Genomic DNA, 20,785 nt, shown 5'->3' with positions numbered 1-20,785 from the left:
CTAGCAGAGGAGTTAGAGGGCGGGGGTGTTGAATCTTTACTTTCCTGCTAAGGTATCGCCTAGCAGAGGAGTTAGAGGACGGGGGTGTTGAATCTTTATTTTCCTACTAAGGTGTCCCCTAGCAGAGGAGTTAAAGGGCGGGGGTGTTGAATCTTTATTTTACTGCTAAGGCATCGCCTAGCAGAGGAGCAGAGTTAGGGTGGAGGTGTTGAATTTTATTTTTCTGCTAAGGCCCGGCTTAGCAGAGGAGTTAGAGGGTGGGGGTGTTGATTTTATTTTTCTGCTAAGGCCCGGCTTAGCAGAGGAGTTATGAGATGATGAGGTGAGAGTTTGATTTTTCCTGCTAAGGCCCGGCTTAGCAGAGGAGTTAGAGGGTGGAGGTGTTGATTTTATTTTCCTGCTAGGGCCCGGCTTAGCAGAGGAGTTATGAGATGATGAGGTGAGAGTTTGATTTTTCCTGCTAAGGCCCGACTTAGCAGAGGAGTTAGAGGGTGGAGATGTTGATTTTATTTTTCTGCTAAGGCATCGCCTAGCAGAGGAGTTAGAGGGTGGATGTGTTGAATTTTATTTTCCTGCTAAGGCCCGGTTTAGCATATGAGTTATGAGATGATAAGGTGATGTTAGAGTAGGTGCACGTCGAGCCAAGTGTTGGTCAAGTGTTCACGATGAAACTCTATGTATAAACGATCTTTATTTTAATAATATTTGAATTTATTATATTGGCGCATCTTTATCTGTATACCCATGCTAGTTGCATAGATAAAGTCCTTGAATATACAAATAGTAGAAAGAATATGAGATGCTCATATGATGAGTATCATGAAACTCATATTTGGAATACTGTATATTCTAAACGGTTCCTAGTCGATTCAGCCGCCAATAAGAAGGATATAGGCCGCTCGAGTTAGAGACTAGTATCTGCGATGTGAGTACCATGTTTCATTGGTAGGGGACATTGTGATGTCCGAGCATGCAGATAGGTGCTCCTGGTAGAGTGCACTGAACAACCCTCCATAAAGGACTTTCCAAGTGGTTCTCACTTATCGAGTGGAAACGTCCTAGTTTATGGTTGTACATCATTAGTCCTTATGACCCGGGACAACATTGAGACTCTATGTGCTAGCGTTTCACTTTGACTTGTTTACCGACTCTTATGGGGTCATCAGATGGCAAGGTTGGGTGTTGCGGCGAAACATATAGGAGTCGATGCATTGTAGTCGGGGATTCACCGCTTACCTACGGGTATGGATATCCTATGTGTTTTCATGTGCGTGTAGTTTGAAATCTCTGATCAGAGTATGGTTGTAATTATGAAAGGGGTTTCATAGATTACACCATCGATGCAACTACGACATGACACATAGTATCGATTCATTGACAACTCTCGATAAACCAATAGTTGTCGAATCGGTCGGGATATATGAGTTGAAGGGACCGTACTGTACGCTAACCATAATTGAATGGTTCTTGCAGGCACTATCATTTGATACCTAGGGAATCATGTAAGCGATGCTGCTAGGCGTTTAACATGATTGGTTGGGTAATATCAGACTTGAGTTCTGACGTTCTTATTATCAAGGGGTTGATAAATAAGAATGGAGCAATTGGGGTATGCTCATATAAGGACATGTTTAGTCCTAATCACATGGAGATATGAACCCACGGCTAGTCGTATCAATGAACCATTGAGGGCCACACAAGTACTAGCTTTGTAAATCCCGATGAGAAGTAAAATAGTTCAATGTGTTGAACGGCTTATAAATGTGTTTATAAGCGTAAAGAAAAATAGAAGTATGACTTCTATGAGAGAAATATAAATTTTAATTTATGGAAGTGTTCCTAGATTAAAATTTGGCCAAGTGAATAATGTATTTGAAAATTGTGATTTTCATAGACATTATTGTGGACTAAATTAAATTAATTCAAGTGTTGAATTAATTAAACACTAGTGGACCTAGTAGAGCCCAAATAATTAAATTAATTCAAGTGTTGAATTAATTAAATATCATTGGGCCTTGTAGAGCCCAAATGGAGATAATTATTTAAACCAGTGAGCTTGAATAAAATCAAGTAAAATACAATTGGGCTCAAAATGTTTGAGACAATTAAATATAAAATGTCCATGGGCCCTTTTAATTTGTTACAAGCCCTTTAGGGTTTGCATGCTTGGGAGGTGAAGAGGTTGTGAATACTTTTGATAAAAAAAAATATATATTGGAAAGTATGCAACTTTTTGGTCCCAACTTTTCCCACAACCAAGACTAGACTTCACTCCTCCATTGAAGCATCTCACTTGGCCGAAAAATTCACTCAAAAAATCCTCTCAATATTTTTCTTCATTTTGTTCTTAAAAGTGTTGGAGAATAAAAAGTCTTCTCTTTGATAAATCCTCAAATTTTTCTAGTGCAAAATTTGAGGGGCTTTACCTAGTTAGTGGTGGGCCTTATTTTGAAGGAAAGGGAGGAGGAGCTTGTAGACTTGCCTACCTTGAAGAGCTTTGTTGTTTACAACAAAGTTGGAGCCATTCATCAACCTCAAGAGGTTGATAGGTAAAACTTTCTAACACCCTATGAATGTTTTATGGTGTTTGAATGTAAATGTTGCACACAAACATGGTGGCCGAAAATTTGAGCTTAAAATTAAAAATTTTTGACTTCCGTTGCGCTTCCGGCCACCGTAACCGGTCCGCTAACAGGTGAGAGTTTGATTTTTCCTGCTAAGGCCCGGCTTAGCAGAGGAGTTAGAGGGTGGGGGTGTTGATTTTATTTTCCTGCTAAGGCATCGCCTAGCAGAGGAGTTAGAGGGTGGGGGCGTTGAATTTTATTTTTCTGCTAAGGCATCGCCTAGCAGAGGAGTTAGAGGGTGGACGCGTTGAATTTTATTTTCCTGCTAAGGCATCGCCTAGCAGAGGAGTTAGAGAATGGAGGTGTTGATTTTATTTTCCTTCTATGAACTATTTTAGCAGAGGAGTCAAGGGCACGGGGAAGTGAAAACTATTTCCCTTCAAAAGCTTAGTAGAGGACCTTGAAGATGGGGGCGACGAGGGCATATTGTGTTAGAAAAATTTATTTCGTTTGTCGTTAACGAACAATGTTAGACAATCATTCGCAAGGGGCGTGCTTGGGCGAGGGCATGTTTGGGCGTCGGGGCGAGCTGGCGGATGAAGGGCGAGCAGGCGAGGGCGAGCTCGAACGTTGGCGATGGGCAAGCTGCAGGGGCGAGGCTCGTGTGGACGAGCTTATGTGCTGGGAGAGGGGCGAGATGACGCTGCTGGGCGAGCGTGCAGGGCGGGCGCGCGGCATGCTGGGCGAGCGCGCATTCTGCTGGGCGAGGAGCGAGATGGCGCTGCTGGGCGAGATGGTGTGCAGGGCTGCCGAGGGGCGAGGGGCGAGATGGCGCTGCTGTGCGGTGGGCGAGCGCGCGTGCTGCTGGGCGAGATGGCGCTGCTGGGCGAGATGGTGTGCATGGCTGCCGAGGGGCGAGGGGCGAGATGGCACGCAGGCGGTGGGCGAGCTCGCGGCGTGCTGCTGGGCGAGCGTGCAGGGCGAGCTTGCGGCATGCTGCGGAGCGAGCTCGCGGGGCTCTTGCATGGGACGAGCACTCGACTTGCTGAGCGTCGGAGCAGGCGAGGGCGGGGTTGTGTGGGCGAGAGCGCGGCTGGGCAGGGCGTGCGCGCGGAGAGGCTGGCTGGGCGAGGTGGCTAGGGCGGTTGGCGCGGGCGGTGATTTGCGGGGTGATGTGTAAGCAAAGGAGAATTGTTGAATGTAACGCAAAGGAAATTTTGAGGAGACTATTGAGCAGCAGAGCAAAAATGCACAACTCACATGTTGCATATCGAGGACAATACAATTAATCGAACTTCGAACCTGCGATTCAGTTCGACTCGGGAGGGGGAGACTGATGATACCCCAAGGATGAACCCATCCAGATCAGGTAACCCATCAAGATCCGGCCCAAACCCCTGGCTCATCCCAAGCCCAAATGGAAGACAGACCCATCAAGGGCCCATGTATTCTCCTATAAATATCAGGTTTGAGCGTATGATATGGAATTCAATATATTGTTTTCAGCAGCACCCTTAGCTGCTCCCCCCATATATCCTCAGTCACTGACTTGAGCGTCGGAGGGGCTACGCCAGGACACCCTCCTGGCCCCCTCCTAACGATCTTATTTGTGATTTCAGGCTCAGGGTAATTTCAGAACCTGCGTCTGGACTAGTGATACTTGCCGGAATAGGACCCTAAATTTCCCGTGAGTATCAGACAATAAATCTATATAACTTATAAATTTTTAGCCTACACTTCAAAATTTTTTTATATAAAATATCATTGCCCCAAAAATAGTACTATTAATTCATATAAACTTTTTTATATATTTTAAAAAATTAAAAATTAGTTCAAAATCAGTTTAAAATATTTTCATTTTTAAAAACTTAATAAATTATTAATTCTTCTTAAAATCTCCATTATTTTTTACACTAAAATCCTAATTTATCAAAAAAAATTAAATTTCTGTCAATTCCCTTTTTCATAATATGGTTTATCTACTTATTTTTTTTAAAAAAAATTCCTTCTGTGTCTTGATAAGCAACGTATGAATGAAAAATTACGTAAATATCATCAATGAACAAGGCATTTAAATAGCAAGTAATTTAATTTTTATGTAAATCCATATATTTTTAGATTTTTAATCAAAACACCATCGATTGCACTCCAAATCCAATTCCAAATCCAAATCCAAATCCGATTTTTTATTCTAGTGAATTACTTGGGTTTCCTCCTGTAAATTGATTGGGCTACGGATTTTACTATATTTGGGCCTTATGTTGTAAATGTATAAATTAAAAACCCATATTAGCCCGCTTGCCATTTCACGCCCTAACCCAGTTAACCTAACATAAATAAATATCCCATTTGAATTGCAATCTCTTCCCATCCTGAAAGAATCATACGCACACACGAGAATAGTAACCCTGCTCCGAAACCCTAGTTACTCATCTGATCCGGAAAAGCTATGGCGGAGGAGGAATTGGTTACGTCATCCGTACCTAGCCCCACACTCACCGATCACCACAAAAGAAAGCTCGAAGATTTGGAGGCGCCCGCGCCAGAATCAACTGCTCAGTCTCCTTCCAAAGCCGTATCGGATCCTGATTCGTCTAAGAACGACGCGGAGGAAGAAGAGAATGGCGGCGCCGATGAGTTGGAGCCAAAGAGGCCGCGTTTGGAGGCTAATGTCAACGGGCCAGATGGCCTTGGTAATTCGAATTCATTACCGCTCTGTTTGGTTATACAGGTTTTGCGTTAATGAATGTATCAAAATGTATAATATGTATTCTTGTTTATGTGACCCTCGTTAGAAAGTTTATGTTACCTAATGACCGTTTGCACTTTACACAGCACTCAGTAATTTGCACGAGAAACGATTCGTTTTAGCTAAAGACTGATGCAACAATTAATTTGAAGGCTTTTGGGTGTTGTATAATTATCCTGTATGGAGTTAATCTAATTTTCCTTGGATGTGGTGTTCTGAGTGTTGTTGGATTTTTACTTTTAAAACGTGAAAAAAGGATACGAATTTTTTTTGAAGCTTCTCGTTAGCTTTTGTGGCAGTTTCACAGAATGGACACCAAGAGGAGAAGGGTGGTGAACTGAAAGATGATGAAATTGAGCAATCGGAGATTGCAATTGGCAATGGTGAGTCGGTGTTGAATACCCACGAACCTGTCGAAGAATCCTTGGAGATTGTTGAAGAATCCTCGGAGATTGTAACTGTGAATGCCCACGAACCTGTCGAAGAATCCTTGGAGATTGTCGAAGAATCCTTGGAGATTGTAACTGATGAACGGGTCATCAATGAGGATGCTGAGACTGAAAATGCAGAGGAACCTGAGCAATCAAAGGCTGAAGTCGAAGAATCTTCCAAGGAACTTCCTGAAGAGAACGATGTTCCTTCTGATGAGCTGCAGTTAGTCTCTGGGACACAAATTATTTCACGCCAAATGGAGGTTCCAAATGACAAGGTGAATTAAAAAAGGGATTGATAAAGCCAATTTCCAACTTCTATGTTGTCCCAACTTGTTTAAATTAATAAGGACCCGTCTTATTTGTTTTACATGTGAACTAAAAACTCGTGCTTTGGTGGAAAGGCTCCTCTTCCTCCCGTTATCTCAGCTTATGGAAAACTGAACTAACTCCATCCTACGGTCCCTTTTTCCCTCTATATTTTATCATAACTACTTGTTTTGTTCTTCATTGTTATAGGTCGGTGTTCTGATTGGCAAGGCAGGAGATACCATTCGCTCCCTCCAAGATAATTCTGGTGCCAAAATTCAGATCATGAAGGATGCTGAAGCGGACCCACAGTCTACCACACGGCCTTTGGAGCTGATTGGAACCCTGGAAAACATTACCAGGGCTGAGAAGTTGATAAAGGCCGTAATTGCTGAAGTAGATTCTTTTTCTTTTATCTTCACCGAGCTGTTATTTATTGTCCTGTTGCACATGGTATGTGTATGCTTTGATTGAAATTACTGATGTACTGTATTCTAGGCTGATGCTGGAGGTTCTCCATCCCTTGTTGCGCGGGGATTTAACACTGTGCAGGCTGCTGGAGGTGGAGAACAACTCGAAATACAAGTCCCAATTGAGAAGGTTTTTTTAATTTTTTTTAGAAAATATCTTTTATCTCTGCACCTCTTCTTTTTGGTAGTCTTTTTATTTTTTGACTCTATAGATTTTCTTTGGGCTCATTGTGGATTTTGAATTTCATTGAGTGATTTAGGTTGGTATAATAATTGGAAAGGGTGGGGAAACAATCAGGAACCTGCAGACAAGATCTGGTGCTCGCATTCAGGTAGCAGATTTGTGTCACCACGCCTTCAGATGAATACAACCAAGTTTTTAAACACTACTGTACTGATAATTTTGCTCATCTTATATTTATAGTTGATACAGCAAAATCTTTCCGAAGGAAACCAACCTACGGAGAGGACAGTCCGTGTTTCCGGCAATAAAAAGCAGATTGAGACTGCAACGGATATGATAAAAGACGTAATGAATCAGGTTTGTCCGGTTTTTCTCCTTTAGTTAGCATATGTATGGTGTTCTACAAGTTTTTACTTTTACATTTTGTTTGAAAGCACCTGCTCTTGGATCTTTGTGTAATTAGGTGTTAAACTCACATTCTTGTTTTTTTGACTCTTCTTGATAGTGTTGATTTCTGTAACTTTTATCTCTCTTATCTCTTGATAACAAGCACACTCGTTATCATGTATTAGCTTGAACATTGCAGTGCAGCTAAGCTATAAAATCTGCTGTTAGCTTAAGGAATTGATGATTTTTGGCTTTTATTAGGACATGGTTTATACGGATACATGAATACATCTTGATGTTATATTAACTAATGACAAAAATCTTGCCACCTGCATTAGAAGTTACTGGTTTTCTTGAATATTTGTTATTTTTGATGCCATGCCATACATTTAAAGATCATGTTGTTTGATGAATTTTGTTTATCATAAATAATTTGTTTACTGTAGCTCTTTGATTTATGTACTGATGGTCTATGGCTTATTTAACGGCCAACCTTCATATGTTGAAGCAACGACACATTGTCCTTATCTAAACATGGTTAACCTAATATGTTAGTGGGGTTATACAAACATCTGATGCCTTCTCTGAGTCTAGAACACCTATTTATGGCGACCCATGGTCAGATATATTTAATTGAATACCAATGATTGCGCATGCCTATCAAGAATCTTGAATGCTGTTAGGAAGATCTAAAATGCAAATGAAATATCGGTTGGCATGATTTGTTTATCTTGAAGGTGCCGATTTCGAATTGGTTGGCTTTAAAAATGCAGATTTGGCTTTACCTTTCACATCTGGTTCGCATTGCCTTGTTCGTGTACCAATAGACAACTACTATTCAATCTCATCCACAGAAGAGATGTATCAAGCATTAGACCTCTACCGTGCAGGATGTTAATGGTTGGTAAGATTGCTTCAAGACTTGGAAACTGATAATAGTAATAAGGCTCTGGCATGCCTGATATCATATCTTTGAGACGTTTTAGAAAGCGGTGCCATGTCTAGTCAAATCATCTGTACATAAGTAGTTTGGCTCTATATGCCAAAATCATTTAATGTCATGCCATGGTCGGAGAATAAAGTAGATATAATTTTTCTATGCTCTGAAGTTCGATATGTGTGCTTTTCCTTTTGAAGCCAAGAGGGGTGGCTTTAAAATACTCAATGATTGATTCAGTTACTTTTAACATCTGCAAAATTTTACTTTTCTGTATTTTACCGTAGTACTTTAAGATTGTTCGACACATATAACCGATTCGTGCAGTGCCACCACATGACCATATTGTTTACGACAAAAGTACAGGTCACACAAGAGTTATCCAATGGTTTATTTGTCTTTATTATTTTATTTCCAGAAACACGAAAATATACACCTATATGATATCATAGTTCTTCCAAAAAATACATATTAATGTCAACGTTGATGTTCTCTTAGAATCATTATTATTCAACTTTAGAGTGAATTATTCTGTTATAATTTTATATTCTGATGAATTCATGATTTGTAAATTTTTATCCGAGATCATAGAATGTTCTTTTCTGTATTTTACCTCAGTACTTCAAGATTGTTTGACACATATAACTGATTCGTGCAGTGCCACTACTCTCATAGCCATATTGTTTACAACAGAAGATATAGGTTACACAAGACTTATCCAATGATTTATTTGTCTATATTGTTTTATTTCCGGAAACACGAAAAAATACCCCTATATGATTTCATTATTCTTCCAAAAAATTCATAATCATATCAACGTTGATGTTCTCTTAGAGTCATTGTCATTTAACTTTGGAGTGAATGATTCTGTTGTAATTTTATATACTTACAAATGTATGTTTTTTTTGAAAATTTAAGTAACCACATAATATTGAAAAATTGATTGTTCAAAAACTTTACTACATGACATGAAATGACGTTTTCAGTAGAAAATTTATTCTAAAAATCTAACCTGCCGTATTTATTATTCTCCGATTCTATTTTTGGAAATATGTTTCTAGATATGTGGAAAACATAATCTAACAGTTTAATAGCCAGTTACTGTGTATTAACCTTCATCCAGTTGGCAGGAAATTATCAGAATAAGGCAAAAGAATTTTTAGAACTCCAATCTAGTGGATCATTTTTAGATGTGAAATAACTGAGGAATTGCTACATGGCTCTTCTGAAGACAATGCATCCTTTGTTTGCCTAGAGTTCTCTCTCTAATAGCACTTGTATGATGTTTCCTTCTGGAATTTGCTGTTACCTCATACTTTTGTGGGCTTTGTTTTTTTAACTGAGTAGGCAGATTGTCACTGATTCATTGTTGACATATTAAGCATTATGATTGTGTTTTGATCTTGGAGATGTTTCTTCACTTTTGGCTTTTATTTTATGTTTGTTCAAAACTGAGATGTGCTTTTCTAGTTGTATTCTCGTTACATCTTTGTGATTTATGTTTTTGGTGCAGACATTTTTGACTGATTTATATGTGATGTTACATCATACTTCAGAATTCTTTGAATTATATTTTTGCTCTGTACTTATTTCTGTTGTTTGTTCTATGTTGATTAATACGTAGTGGCTGTGGATGTATTCAACTATGTTTTTTTGGTCAGGTATCTTGTGCACTGAGGTGCATTTGACTACAGATTGAACATTGGATCCTGCAGTTTATTAATTCAGAGTCTTTGTTATTACTGGATATTGAATCCTTTCATATAATTCATTTATTTGGTTCAGGCTTCAAGGCCCTCGCCTCACTCTAGTGGGTACGGTCAGCAAAGTTCTCGTTCACGTGGACCTGCTGCTTCACAATGGGGATCTCGTGGTCCTCAGCATGGACCATTCTCGGGTTATGACTATTCACAACGAGGACAATATCCATCTCAGAGTTCACAATATCCCCCTCAGGCATATGGTAATTATCCACCGCAACAGGATCCTCGAAACAACTTTGGTTCAAGTTGGGAACAAAGGCCCCAAGCATCAATACGAGGGCCGTCGCCCCAGGTTGGTGTTTTGTTTAATTTTTTTGTGCCAATGGCCAAGGGTTAGTTCACACGATTTGCTCCTGATTTGGGCCCTTTTATTTTGAACCATTCCTTCTTTGCCAGGGGAATTACAACTATGGACAAGGTCCTGACTACGGTCATCCACCACCTTATTCTCAAACACCTGCCCAACCCTATGGTCATGGGTACAATGAAGTTAAATACGATCATCATTCTGCTTCACAGCATTTCGGGCACATGGGTCCACAGCAAACACCATATGCTCAAGGTGGCGCACAATCGGGGTATGGTCCACAAGACCAATACGGTAAGCCATCAATTTATGGCATGCCACCCCAAGGAACCCTTCCTCCACAATATGGTCAACCCAGGCCTAGTCAACCTGGAGCCATACCTCATCAAGGTGCCCAATCATATGGTCAAAACGTGCCAACTCAACAGTCATACCAGTATCCGTCAAGTGGACAAATGCAGCAAAACTATCCTTCCTATGGTTCTACAGTCTCTAGTGATGGATACAGTCATGCACCCCCTGCCATGACACCTGCTTCTGGTTATCCTGCACAAGGGGGGCAGCCTGTTGCAGGGTATGGTCAACAACCTCCTGCATATCCTCAGACAGGACCTACTGGAGGCTATGGTTCGTATCCAGTTGCTCAAACTGGTTATGCCGAACAACCTGCTGTTAGTAATACCGGATACGGATATCAAGGGCAAGCAGATGCTGCTTATGGTGGGCAAGTAGGCGCCTATGCTCAACCATCTCAAACTCAGCCCACCTATGATCAGTCTGGTGGTTATGGAACTGCACCTGTGGCTGCTGCTTATGCCAAAAATACGTCACCTCAAGCTGCAGCTGCATATCCACAGCAATATGACTCTAGTCAGCCGTATGTTGCGCAGCATCGTTAGAATTTATTGTGCAAAATAAGACCAATTATCGAGGGAGATGGGCTGGAGATCGTTGCTTATTGACTTGTAGCAACTTTTTTCCCTGTTAAGCTTTGTATTCCCAACTCGGTAGGCCTAAAACACTTTGTAGGATATACTGCTTTAGTTCTTGCGCTGTGTTAAATGTTTTGTTGAGTACCTAGCTTGCCAACACTAGTCGCTCTTCCTGAGTAAAGCTTTATTTTCATCAAATACTTGCCACCCCTAGGTCACTGGAACATTCACCGAGGGACGGCAAAATCATTTCTTCAATCTGACATTTTTTTGAAAAAATTAATTTTAATTAATTAAACGCGTGAATTAAGACAGAGTAGTAATATGAATTTAGTCTATATGATAAATGGCTTTTCGAATGTTTGCAAGTGTTTCATTTGGTATAATATTGTCGTAAAGTAGAATTAAAAAACTATATTATAAACTTAAAAGCCATTTCTGCATATATACTAGGTACGCTATCAAGCTCGGTTTTTGAATTACGTATATATATATATAAAAGTAGAGTTTTTACCAAAATAAGAAAGTTTCAGCCAAAATTATTTACTAAAAAAAAAATAAAATATTTAATTAGTTTATTTAATTTTTCTTAAAATAATTAGTTGAGTATTAGAAGTTATCACTTAAATAAGATTTTCAATGAACATTAAATTACCATTTAATAATCATACATGTTTGACCAAAATGCATGTTATTTCGAGATTACTTTAATTTGAAATAGTTAATGCATAGTAGTTTTCTTCCAAAATCATATGTATATTGTATTTCTTGATCTTCTTAAAATTCAAATAAGAGATCCCAATAAATTAAAAGATAGATTCAAGAGGGTTTCAAATAAACATTAAATCATCCTCAATAATCTGAAATATTTGACACTCAATACATGCAATTAGAGATTTTCATAATTTGAAATAGTGAATGCATGGTATAATTCTGTCAAAGGCACCTTACGTATAATTTTTTTCTATTGGGCTGCCTTATTTGGATTTTAAATTATAAATAACACAGTGTTGCATATTATATTGGAAACCAATTTTATTATATTTATCTTACTAAATTTATGTACTTCAAAATTGAATTATGAAACGACTCCTCTTTTCAGCATCATACGTGAGTTGAATATGGAAATGCACGTTTAAACTTAGATTTGTTTATTATGAACTAACTACATATGAAAAAAAAAATGAGACATTAAGTTTTGAATATGTCTTTTTTTGATCGAGAAGTAAAAAATATTATTCTCATATTTGTACAAAATTTAAATTATTACGCATTTACTATATGATAATTTTTTCTTATATTAAAAATTTTATGGATACATGGTAGTATAAAATGTCCCATAATGAAAATGATTAAACCAATTTTAAATGAAGCATCTTATTAGAGGATACCTTATAAAACTTATTGGCAGCGTTTTAGAATACATAGTAAATATTAATACATAACTTACTTACAATCACATATTTCACTTTTCTTTAGTAATAATAGGTTGTTGTGTACATTACGGAAAGATTTTGTGGACAAACTATTTGGATAAGAATACTGATGAAACATTTGTTGTAATCTTTTAAATGTGTCGAACACGTAGCATTTCATAAAAGTATTTTTGAATGAGGATTTAGAATTTTGAAAAAAGTATTTCTCATTAATTTTATTGAATTTGATGTAAAAATATTTAATTATCACATATTAAAAAATAATAATATATATAACTTCTCGGAAATTAAAGAATTAAATATATATTTTGGTTTGTGGTCGACATCAATACACTAAACATGATAAACATGTCATTGTCTTGGGCTAACATAATCTAAAATTTTGATATATAATAGTGATTATCAGTCAAAAAATTTAATCGACATACATTGTATTTAAGAAAGTTATTCAAAATTAGCGATTTTTTTATAATTATATTTTTTTTTCAATTTAAATATATATTCATTTTTATAATAATTAATTTTAAATAATATCATCCCGTGGATCGCACGAGTTAAATACTAGTTTGGTTAAAGCCCCACCGGAGTCATCTTTGATCAGGTTCGAGTATCTAGATATACTTCTCGAACCTTGCTCGAAATATTTATTAACATTTAATACCATACATATTTTATCAACCAGTTTCCAAATCAATTAACTATTTTTAGTAAGTAAAATTAAATACGAATACACAAATATCCTACTCAATTGTGCTCAAGAAAGTGTACTATTTTTTTCCCAGTAAAATTAGAACAGGATGGTATTCGAATTCGGGTCGACCGAGACCCTCATACATCACAGCTCCAAAGTAGGTTTAGCATCTTCAATTTTATTCAAAAAAAAAATAGGGGGAGCTCATTCTGTAATCCAGTCTTGGCATTCGATGTGAAGAAGAGGCACGTGATTTCATACTGAAGGATAGAGAAACAGGACTGTTGAATACCCATACTAATGTTGTGTGTAACGGTGATTGATACAGCGAGGCTTACCAAAGACCCAAGAACTCAAAGGCATAAAAAGCTTTGGCTTTGTTGAATCTGGGTCAGAAATCGAAGCTCAGAATGCGTTGAAGGCCATGAATGGCAGAGTACCAACTGTGGCTTACACACTTTTTATACACTTTATTTATGCTTCACTGGCGATTATTACAATTGTGACTTATTACACCTTGCATGCATGCATGCATACTCGAAGCGCTTTCGAGAGAAGTTGTTGGTGACGGTTGAGACCACTAAGAGACATGGATTTGTGCCAGAATTTTGTAGCTCTTACCAAAATCACACTCTGCTTCACTGCAATTCCACGAGCGTTTGATAATGTCATGTCTCGATTCGTATTGGTGCGAGGCTGAAGTTGCTAAATGTCATCAATGCGAGAACAAAACTCCCTCACCAAAGTTCTAATAAAAAAGTTCGCAGTGTTCTGAACTGTGTTGGAATATTATTTTTTTAAAACTAATTATGATAAAAAAAAAAATAGATAATAGTAAGATTAATCATAATTTGAACCTTATAATTATCTTAATCACAAAATATTAGTTACTTTATAATAATTATATTTGCAGTTTATTCTTAGAAAGAAGCAAAACTAGTCGGTGATTAACAAAATTTTGATTCAGTCAAACTTCTGCATCGAGAAAGTTTTTTTTCTTCATATTTTAATAATATTAGATTATGCGAGTCCCTCACATTTGTATGAAAATTGACATATACGTTAATAATTCACAAAATTTAACCTTTTAATTTCAAAATCTAATGTACTGAATTATTCGAATTTATGCTGAGGAAATACATTTTTATGTAATTTTTAGTTAATCAGGGGCGTGCAAAAGTTCACTTTAAAGAGATTGATTGAATCGAATCCAATCAATAATTATTATTATTATTTTTTGGTTGGTTGGTTTGATGGTTCATTTCCTTAATTGGGTGAGGGGCAGAGAAGTAATTTGGTTAAAGAAAAGGCTAGGGTGTTTTATTCTCCGTATCCCTTCGGGCCAGGAATCGTTGGAGTTCTGCGCAGCAACTCGTCCCATCCGTAACCTGGCAAAAATGGCGACCGAGGATCAGCAACAAGACAAGCTCCACAATGATGTCATGCTCTTCAACCGATGGTCCTACGCTGAAGTGCAGGTTTTTTTTTCCTCTTAATTTCGACTGATTTGAATGCTGTCATGAACTCGGGAGCATGCTAATGTATTCTTCTTCGCCTTTAATTTATTACGGTTCTCTTTCTGATCTTGGTAAATTGGATCTTGGAGGTTCATATAAGCTTTGCATGCTCTCGTCTAAGATTTCACATTTTCCATGCGTTACTTTCTTTGTTTGATTGCGATTTCAGAAGATTAAATATTAGTCTGAAAGAAAGTTCTCATCTCTAAATTTTACCTGTGATGGTTTCTATGTTTAAATTTGAGAAGTTGAGATGTACATTCTCCTACTATTGAGACGACGATGAAAGAGTCAGCTTGTCCATCACTTTACCCGTCTAATCATGAAGTTTGCTAATATTTCTGTGCTGTTTCATCTTGTTTGTACTGTGATGAATTTGAACTAGGGGTATAAGTTTGAAAGTTCCCAGGTGATTTACATCTTTGACTAAGGATCTTTCTAGCCACTTGATCGTGAGTTCTTTTTTTTCTTTTGTCTCCATCAATGTATTTTTATGATAGTTTTATTTCTGAGGCAGGGTAGGTTCAGTTTGAAGTTCATTATCAACTCTAAACCGTAGTTGTATCGAGGAAGTAGTTCTCATGTGATTAGAGAATTATAGGCGTTTGAAGTCATTATATTATTCACAAAACGATAACAAATTTATATGTCGGATTTTAGTAAGATTTGTTAGAATCCTTGTCTAGTAGATGTTAATTAATGAAATTAAATTAACAACTTCGCAGATCAATGACATTTCTGTTGAAGATTATATCACTGCCACTGCTGCAAAGCACCCTACATACATGCCTCATACCGCTGGGAGGTACCAGGCTAAGCGATTCAGGAAGGCCCAATGCCCAATTGTAGAAAGGTTGACCAACTCACTAATGATGCATGGGCGTAATAATGGGAAGAAGCTGATGGCTGTCAGAATCATGAAACATACCATGGAAATCATTCATTTGCTCACAGATCAGAACCCAATTCAAGTTATTGTTGATGCTGTGATCAACAGGTTTGGAGAAAAAACTTTCTTTTGTTGCATTTGAAATAACTTCTTTCTGGTCTTAATTATCTTGGTACTTGAGCTTCAACTGTAGTTGTAGTATCCAGGTGTTAGTGTGATATTTGATATTATTTTTGGAGGAAAATGTTTTAGTCTTGTCTAGGGAAGACTTGCAAAAATATGTCACCGCTTCATGCTGAATGACTACCTGTTGTAGTTGCAAACCTGTTTTGATACAATCCATATGCATACATTCATGAAGCGGATAATAGAACCAGCTGGATGAAAATTTTTGGGCCAAACTGATTTAATCTTACTCAAGCTTTTTTGTTGGGCCAAACTCATCTTGTCAGAATAGTTATTGGCATAACTTGTGCTTTTTTAAATTCTCATTTGGTTCTGACATTGCCATTTTTGTCATGCTGCAGTGGACCTAGAGAAGATGCGACCAGGATTGGTTCTGCTGGTGTCGTCAGACGTCAAGCAGTTGATATCTCACCCCTCCGTCGTGTTAATCAGGCCATTTATCTCCTTACAACTGGTGCTAGGGAGAGTGCTTTTAGGAATATTAAAACCATAGCTGAATGTCTCGCTGATGAACTCATCAATGCCGCCAAAGGGTCATCTAACAGGTGAGAGCGGGATGTTCCCTTGCCTGAATAAAATGATCAATTAGCAGGAAATCATCCTTGTTTCCATTGTTTGATATACGGTTCAGCGTTTTTCTTAGCCGTCAAGTTTGTGTACTTGCAGCTACGCAATCAAGAAGAAGGATGAGATCGAGAGAGTGGCAAAGGCCAATCGTTGAGGGATACTCAATATGCTTGTCTGGGATGGAGCTTTTCTTTTCAGATTATTTTGGTTTCTCATGTTTTGTTAGCGAAACTTCTTACTTGTTTCGCGGATTGTGGTTCTATGGTGATATTTGTTAGGTCTTTTTTTAAAACACGTATTTTGTTAGTTTGAGATAACCGAGAAGGTAAATTTCAATGTCATTAATGATTTTGGTTAATTATTATTATTTTAAAACAGCCATTGGTTTATTACGATTTGTCAGCTCTTTCCTCTCAACTCCTTGTCATCTTACACATTGTTCAACCAAAACTTGTCATCTTCGTTGACTAGAAATACACGTTATTGCAGCACATTCCCGTCCTCTGTTGTGATTCATTATGCCTTTGGATGCCGCGTAATATCCCATTTTCCCATGTATGTACATGATTCCCTTTTAAAAGGTTGATCACAAAATGAAGTAAATAGGATAGGGTTTCCAAGATCTGTCAAAGAAATTAAATAATTGGTAGAGCTCGAATTGAATTTCCCTTTTTGTTTAATTTATAAATAATACCAAAAATAAAATAAAGAAGGAGAGATTTTTAAACTATAATTTCCATAATTCCATCCTGTCTTTATCCAACTTTATGTATGTGGTAATTGAATCCGCACCCTCTCTTCACGGCCGTCCAAAGCATTGCGCAACCACTCGTCCTTCCTCCACAGCCGCTAGTGAACTTCACTTCATCTAACCATGGCCTGTGCAACACCTGCCCACAGCCCATTCTCCGCAGCTCCACCTCCCTCCCGCCGGCGCCAATCACCGCCCCATCACCACCACATCCTTTCGCCTCTCACCACGAAACCCACGTTCAAGATGCCTCTGAAAACCTCTCACCGAAGTGTTGACATAATCACGTGCAAGGCGACTGAGGTGTCACAGCCATCCTCATTGGCTTCGGCCTCCAGCGGCGAAGATGGGAAGAACTGGGTACCGGTGGTGCCGCTGTCTGCGCTGCCCAAGGGTGAGCGACGTGTGATAATACAGGATAATGAAACCATACTTCTGTTGTGGTACAAAGACGATGTTTTTGCTATAGAGAATAGGTCTCCTGCCGAGGGTGCTTATTCTGAAGGCTTGCTCAATGCTAAGCTCACCCAGGTTCACTATATTCTCTCGCTAATTTGTTTTGATGTTCCTGGTTGATGAAATTGACATTGGACTTGCTTATTAACTAGCATCAATAATGGATTCAACTGATGATTGCATATTGCCATGCTGAATTTATCAAGAACATGAGTATGGTATGAGATTACACAAAGATGGATGGTTAAGTGCTATCAAATATTACTTATTGCTTGGACCAAGCAAATTGAGTTTTATCTGCTGTAAGGCACCATAACTCAAGAGTTCTGGAAGTAATGAGATATGATGAAGTCTTAACCCCATCCATTTTGGAATCTGACTTGAAAAATACCTATTAATAAAAAAGTTATAAGCTTTGAACATTTAGTTATGAAGTTAGGAGTTTCCTTGAAATGCTGACACTGAGCTCAATAGAAGGCTTCACTTTTACCTAAATGAATATTTTTTACACTTTTGTATTATCTCCCTTTCTTTGGGTCATCTATGCATTTGGGTTCTTGTAATTGTTTTTATACAGATGGGAATTATGTCTTTGTATTGAGTTACTGCAAATACCATCAAGAATACTATTTGTATTTAGCTTATTTTACAAAATGAGCTGTTCGCTTCTTCACTCCCAAGCCTTTTCATGACTGTTTACGTGTTGAGGTTTTACCAGTAAAACCAATGGGTGAAACTAGCATATTTTACTCATAAATTGCAATGCTGCTGAGCTCTCAACCCGGCTTAAAATTTGTAGTTAGTCCTTTCATGCTCTCAAAACATATATAAAAGCATGTTTCATTCTTAAAGCACATTTTGTTCAATGCATTGCAGGATGGATGTATTGTTTGCCCGACGACGGATAGCACATTTGATTTGCGAACCGGTGAGATCAAAGACTGGTATCCGAAGAATCCTGTACTTAGAGTCTTGACTCCGCCCCTGAGAGCTCTATTTGTGTATCCTGTGAAAACTGATGGTGAAAATATCTTCATAAGCTTAGGAGCAATTAAGTCAGATGCATCTACTGAGATTGTATTCAGCGGGAAGGCTCAGCCTGGTTTCACTGCCACAGATGTCAATGTTGATGAGGTAATATAGTCATCGATGATCCTACATATTACATCAGGAAACAGTAATAATTTTTGTTATTCCATGTGCCTGTCTATATGCGACAACTTTTGAAAGAATTTGAGTTATACCATTAACATCGTTTATATTTTTTCGTATAATAACACCACTTGATCTTGTATATTAAATGAAAGATCTAATTGCTGCTCGCAAGCAGGAATAAGATGTTAATGACAATGTGTTACTCCATAGGTGAGGATGGTGATTGATGAAGATCTTGAGGGTTTTGGTTTCACTGGGAAGAACGAATTGATAAATGGAAAGGCGGCCATAATCGGCTTTTTGGTACTGTTGGATTTTGAACTATTAACCGGTAAAGGTCTGCTCAAGGGAACTGGTTTCTTGGATTTCATTTATTCTATCTCAAACACCCTGAACTGATTCTTATTTAGACCTGTGATTTATTTATAACTTGCTGCTTAAATTAATTGGATCATATTTCTTTCTGAATAATTGTTGTTTCATGGAACCGGACATCGTCGATCCCTATACATGTGGTATATATAGTTTGATACTTCGATTGATCACCTACCTGTGTTGTTGCTGGATACGAATATAAAACTTCAAATGTAAAAGTACTTGAGAGTATGTTAAATGATATATTCAGCTGTAAGATTTTTTTTTATGATCTATTATGAAGATAGAGTTAACACACATCATAACTCGAAATTCGGGAAAAAAAATTGGGTTTTCATTTAAAATTATTTAAAATTTCTGTTTATCTAATTAAATTAATAGCATAAACTATGTATTGAATCAATTTAAAATTTTGGTTCAACAAATCAACAATTTTCGATATTATGTCAATATTTTGAGATGTCATTCAATATTTTTCGACGTCACATAAAATATTAATACATCAAAAACAAACTTTGAAATTTAGTGAAACAAAATTCAAAATTGAATAATTAGTGGAAAAAAAATTTATTTGCCTTATATAATTTATTTAATAGACACACAGATTTTGGTATGTGCTATATTATCACAAAGGATGATAAAAATGAATAATAATAGTAAAAAACTAAATATAAAGCGATGAATAGAAATAGAAAATAATGCTTTTTATCGATTGGAGGGACACTATTACAATATTGAAATTCAATTTTACATTGAGAGAGGAGTTTTCATTAAGCATGGTAACAAAATCAATATAGGAGCTTAACGTTGAAACCACCTCAGGATTTAACCCAAAAAAAAAACCCATTCAAGGGTCCCAGAAATTTTTAACATTTCCTTAAATATTAAATTGTTCGTTTCAGCCGTAGAATGCATGATACGTACACCATCTTTGTCAACATTACGCCAAAATCAAGAATGTATGAATCCATTATAAACACAATAATATGAAGAGAAATCAGGCAGCGGAAGAGGACCATATGGTGAGACAAGGTACAAATCGACATTAACCCAAAATTGTAAAACACACCTGCAAAATTCGATTGACGTCCTAATAGCAAGATCACTTGTGTTGAAGAACAAAATTAAGATGAGACTACAACCTCAAACTGCAACTCCCGCACAAGTTTCTCACTTGAAGCACTTCGCATCCAACAGAGGCTCGCCTTCAAAAGGTTCGGCATCTTCAATCATCTGGCTCACACGTTCCTTTTGAGCTTCATCGTTTATATCCACCTTAGCCCAATCATACAGTTCCATATCATAACACTCATCCAGAACAAACTGAGGAATTTCTGTACCACGGAAAAGCCAAAGTCCCTTCACCTTGAATGGGCCGCCGGAACCAATGATTAACATCTTCCCAAATGCGTACTTGCGAGCCAAATCCATTCGCTGAAGAAACCCACTCACCTTGTTCAAAGTAACAAATGAGACTGTGTTTTCATCGTTGTATTTGTAGTCACAGAACCAAAGAGAGTATCCCTCTGGATCATACATGTCCCAAAACCCTGCAGACCATGAAAAATATGAGCCCACAGAGCTAAAGAATTTCAGTTGCATACTATTGCAGGCACAGTGCTCAAGGTTGCAGGTCGGAGGCTAGTTTATACATTTGAAAGTTAGCATTGGGAGGATGCCTTGATCTCATTATCGATTAGTCCTGGGATGCACGCTAATTATTGTTGCC

At 37.7% G+C, this 20,785-nt stretch overlaps 4 protein-coding genes across 4 annotated transcripts in view; 3 read left to right on the top strand and 1 right to left on the bottom strand.

The window, feature by feature from the left end:
* LOC142552979 (elongation factor 1-gamma 3-like) overlaps nucleotides 1–20,785 on the bottom strand; it is a 41,301-nt gene that overhangs the window by 17,364 nt on the left and 3,152 nt on the right. The window contains exon 8 of the mRNA XM_075662929.1: nucleotides 20,019–20,606. Within this exon, the coding sequence (XP_075519044.1) occupies nucleotides 20,227–20,606 (380 nt within the window). The 3' untranslated portion in view covers nucleotides 20,019–20,226. Of the gene's footprint in view, nucleotides 20,607–20,785 lie in introns of the transcript that reaches the window.
* LOC142552977 (uncharacterized) lies at nucleotides 4,907–11,177 on the top strand. The gene is made up of 8 exons (XM_075662927.1): nucleotides 4,907–5,257; nucleotides 5,613–6,022; nucleotides 6,264–6,449; nucleotides 6,552–6,653; nucleotides 6,784–6,855; nucleotides 6,948–7,064; nucleotides 9,817–10,086; nucleotides 10,191–11,177. Exons 1-8 carry the CDS (start codon nucleotides 5,014–5,016, stop codon nucleotides 10,998–11,000), a joined length of 2,211 nt encoding a protein of 736 aa, XP_075519042.1. The 5' UTR covers nucleotides 4,907–5,013; the 3' UTR covers nucleotides 11,001–11,177.
* LOC142552976 (small ribosomal subunit protein uS7-like) lies at nucleotides 14,434–16,694 on the top strand. Its single transcript, XM_075662926.1, has 4 exons — nucleotides 14,434–14,638; nucleotides 15,403–15,674; nucleotides 16,094–16,297; nucleotides 16,419–16,694. The coding sequence occupies exons 1-4, from the start codon at nucleotides 14,558–14,560 to the stop codon at nucleotides 16,471–16,473; spliced, it is 612 nt and encodes a 203-aa protein (XP_075519041.1). The 5' UTR covers nucleotides 14,434–14,557; the 3' UTR covers nucleotides 16,474–16,694.
* Nucleotides 17,079–19,226, top strand: LOC142552975 (uncharacterized). Its single transcript, XM_075662925.1, has 3 exons — nucleotides 17,079–17,601; nucleotides 18,403–18,660; nucleotides 18,892–19,226. Exons 1-3 carry the CDS (start codon nucleotides 17,194–17,196, stop codon nucleotides 19,078–19,080), a joined length of 855 nt encoding a protein of 284 aa, XP_075519040.1. The 5' UTR covers nucleotides 17,079–17,193; the 3' UTR covers nucleotides 19,081–19,226.

The sequence above is a fragment of the Primulina tabacum genome, chromosome 8 (assembly GCF_025594145.1).
Source record: "Primulina tabacum isolate GXHZ01 chromosome 8, ASM2559414v2, whole genome shotgun sequence".
In the NCBI taxonomy this organism is placed as follows: Eukaryota; Viridiplantae; Streptophyta; class Magnoliopsida; order Lamiales; family Gesneriaceae; genus Primulina; species Primulina tabacum.
Note: the sequence above shows the minus strand (reverse complement) of the source record. Positions and strands in the feature narration are given on the sequence as shown.